This window comes from Sphaerodactylus townsendi, linkage group LG10 (genome assembly GCF_021028975.2).
Source record: "Sphaerodactylus townsendi isolate TG3544 linkage group LG10, MPM_Stown_v2.3, whole genome shotgun sequence".
Classification (NCBI taxonomy): Eukaryota; Metazoa; Chordata; class Lepidosauria; order Squamata; family Sphaerodactylidae; genus Sphaerodactylus; species Sphaerodactylus townsendi.
Window position 1 is genome coordinate 88,012,935 of NC_059434.1, and position 4,008 is coordinate 88,016,942.

At 48.3% G+C, this 4,008-nt stretch overlaps 1 protein-coding gene across 1 annotated transcript; it reads right to left on the bottom strand.

Annotated features, from left to right (window-relative positions):
• Window positions 1-2,092: 2,092 nt before the first annotated feature.
• LOC125440178 (V-type proton ATPase subunit e 1-like) lies at window positions 2,093-2,567 on the bottom strand. The gene has a single exon (XM_048509846.1). It carries the CDS (start codon window positions 2,527-2,529, stop codon window positions 2,284-2,286), a length of 246 nt encoding a protein of 81 aa, XP_048365803.1. The 5' UTR covers window positions 2,530-2,567; the 3' UTR covers window positions 2,093-2,283.
• Window positions 2,568-4,008: the final 1,441 nt, after the last annotated feature.

Here is a 4,008-nt window from a genome sequence, read left to right on the forward strand (position 1 = left end):
GAACTGATTCAGCAGGTCCATGAATCAGAACATGAGAAGATTACATTCTTACATTCCAACGTTCATAAATTCCAAGCAGTCTGACTCATTCATTTTCACACGAGGATCAACGGGAGGTGAATGTGCACCCCTGTGACAGAGGCTCAGGTTTAGTTTCAGTAAGGGACTGACTGGGGAAGCACTGGTTTTTAATGTGTTGCTTTAAGGTTTTCCTTGATTGATCGTCCGTATTGTTTTTACGCTGTTGTTCCCTGTCCTGGGTCCTGGGATGCCTGAGAGAAAGTCCAGCATACAAACATTTTAGATAAATAAATCTGAAAAGCATGGGGAGGGGTTGTGCAGAGGACCTGGGAAGGGGTTTCTAGAGATAAGTGGCAACGAGGAATCCCAGGATGCAAGGCTGGAGAAAGCAAGACTCTTTGGGTTGGCTGAGAGCGGCAAAGACCCCAAGATGTGAGAGCAGAGGGCAGGGCGGGGGATCCCACCACCATGGAAGGTTCTGAGTGGTGAGGAAGTGACACAGTCAGTGCAGTCGGACATGAAATCAAACCAAGGGCTGCAGAAGCCGAGTGCCAGGGGACTTCCCCTCCCCTCCCCTCCCCTCCCCTCCCCTCCCCTCCCTGCAGCGTCTCACCGTTCTTGATGTTCTAGGAATTTATAGCAGCAGTTCTGAGGAGTGGGGAAGCGGATGACGGGGAGAACAAGAAAGAATTTCCTCTATAATTTTCCAGCCTGTTTTAATTAAACCCCTCAGGCAAAGGTTTCAAAAACATGTTTAATTTGTTGCAGGTTTTTTTTAAAAAAGGAAGGAAGGAAGGAAGACGCACAACGCATCTCCCAGGTCTCTGCAGGTGGTGAATGGAGTGCGAAGCCCTGAAGAGGGTGTTGCCCGCCGCTGCCTCCTGTCATGACCAACCCGTGAGATCACTTGTCATCAGAGGCATGAACGGCATGCGCCAAAGGCCATTTCCTCATTGCTCCTTCTATGGAAAATTTACATCCAGGTGCTTGCCGTTGTGCGCTGACTTTCCCAAGGGGGGGAGGTGGTCTCCAAGTAACAAGGACCAACCTGCAGTGGAATGGCGACATTTCCCTGGGTTTTGGAAACTGGGAAGCATCAAACACCATCACACCTGACCCTGATCAAATGTGAAAATGCAAATTGGGGAGCGGGAGGCAAGTTCCTCCCAATTACCTTGAATTCTCTACTTTATTGTGATTTTTATCCTGCCGTATCCTGGCCAAAGTCTGGGCTCAAGGCAGCTCCCTATATAATTTAATTTACAAAACAGTATATGCCAGTGGTGGCGAACCTTTGGCACTCCAGATGTTATGGACTACAATTCCCATCAGCCCCTGCCAGCATGGCCATGCTGGCAGGGGCTGATGGGAATTGTAGTCCATAACATCTGGAGTGCCAAAGGTTCGCCACCACTGGTATATGCAATACAAATGAATACAGTACAACCAAATAATTAAAATATTTATCCCCATCAACATGCAATTCATCCTACCAATCCCCAGAGTTTGGTGTTGCAGCCTTTCTTGTCTTATTTTCCACTCCTGCTTAACCCACGTTTAGAAGGTTTCATATTGTCATGCTGAGAACGGCCACTGCGTTGTTTTATTTCTGTCCCACAGAAAATGTCCCAGTGCAAAAATATGCAAAATTTAACAAAGTTCAACTTTATTTCTCAACCATTTTAGCCCAATACATGAAATATGGGTTCCATTTCTCATCAAACTCTTGTTTCGGCCTTCTATTGACAAGATCATTTGACGAGAAGCTGCCAAAACTGTTGATAATATAATGTAGCAATCCACACCCCACATGTGAACCAGAAGTAACAGTGAGAGTCCAGCCTGAGAGTCAGATTCAACCACAGGACTTCAAGGGCAGGATTCAGATAAGCACCTGCAAAGCAGAGGCCAATTTGAAATATTATCTCCATAAGCAACCATGTATTTTTAGGATACAACAGTCTCAAGATTTGAAGGCAAACATCTGGAGTAAGACAGTGTTTCATTTCAGCTGCCCTTGTTCAGGAAGGGGGAAAGATGGGATGTTTCTTCATAACAATGTACAAAAGGATACTGAAGAGGTACATAGTATTTGACAGGCACTTTCAGAGATGTAAAAAACAGGAGGTGCTTTAAGCAGGTTTCTTTGGAACAGATTAAGTAGTAAGGCATTAAAGTCGTCTTGGATGGTTCAGTGTACATTAAAGGCACCTTTGGATCATTGGAGCATTACAGATTCAGAGCTGTAGCAGAAGCAGACTGTCAGTGCCGGTGATAGTTGAGATACCAGAACCCGTCATGGTTTAGCTGTGGTCCAAATAGCGGATTGAGCTGAGCCAGGATTGCAATCAACCAAAAGAGGTAGCAGCAAACAGAGCACGTCACAAGCATTGTGTTGATAATACCTCTATTAGGCCCTTCAGGCACGAGCCACGGGAGGACCCCACCGACCACCCCCCAGAACACCGTCATGACCGTGATGGGCACCACAAGGCCGCTGTACGCCATGGCCGCGTCCTTCTCTCTCGGCCAGCTCTGGCCCACCACAATGGACTCTCTCCGTATACCTCCCTGCAAGCCACGCCTCCTCGGAACCTTATCCCGCAAAGCAGAGGCAAAACAAAAGCAAAGCTCATCCCCACAACTCCCCGTAGGAATGGCATCCTGACAGTTAACTTGGCTCCTGGCCTTTTCCAATGTCTATGTAAAGCCACTGGGAGAGGTCATCTAGACTTCTGGGTCGAGTTGCCACCCATATGTAGCTGACCCACAGCCCTGTTTCATTCTTCCCACAGATGCCAGGGAGGCTGGGAAAACCATGGACAGGTGCCTGAAGCCTCCCCACTGGCCCCCCAAGGAGAAGGGAGAAAAGGATAATTTGGCACAAGCGCACTTCCAAAACTCACGTCCCATCCAGCAGCCCATTTGGCACCTGCTTTGGGTGACACCCCCAGGGAGGACACGTGGATACGTGAATCCGCTCTACCCCACCGAGTCAAACCCTTCGCTTCAAAGGTCGACATTATCAGCAACCAGCAGTTGCCGCTCTGCAGGGCGTCAGGCAGTGGCTGGGGACACCAGCAGCTCCCTGATCCTTATTTAAACTGGAGATGCCAGAGGTTGAAACAGAGTCTCCGTGTGCCAAGCAGAGCCCTACAGACCCCTCCCCATCAAAAGAAGATTGTCATGCCCTTTTATAAGATTGCCATGCCTTTATATAAAGCAGTGGTGTGACCTGTGTCCAGTCCTGGTCGCCGCATCTCAAAAAGGATATTGAGGAGATAGAAAAAGTGCAGAGAAGGGCAACGAGGATGATTGAGGGACTGGAGCACCTTCCCTATGAGGAGAGGCTGCAGCGTTTGGGACTCTTTAGTTTGGAGAGGAGGCGTCTGAGGGGGGATAGGATTGAAGTCTATAAAATCATGCCTGGGGTAGAAAATGTGGACAGAGAGACATTTTTCTCTCTTTCTCACAATACTAGAACCAGGGGGCATCCATTGAAAATGCTGGGGGGAAGAATTAGGACTAATCAAAGGAAACACTTCTTCACGCAACGTGTGATTGGTGTTTGGAATATGCTGCCACAGGAGGTGGTGATGGCCACTCACTTGGATAGCTTTAAAAGGGGCTTGGGCAGATTGATGGAGGAGAAGTCGATTTATGGCTACCAATCTTGATCCTCCTTGATCTCAGATTGCAAATGCCTTAACAGTCCAGGTGCTCAGGAGCAGCAGCAGCAGAAGGCCCTTGCTTTCACCTCCTGCACGTGAGCTCCCAAAGGCACCTGGTGGGCCACTGCGAGTAGCAGAGAGCTGGACTAGATGGACTCTGGTCTGATCCAGCTGGCTTGTTCTTATGTTCTTATGTTCTTATGTCTCATTTGATAGCTCTTTATCATGCCCCACCACTGTTTTTTTTCTCTAAACTGAAAAGAAGAACAAACTCTTCCAGGCTCCACCTCCAAATCTCCAGCAATGCCCCCCCCCC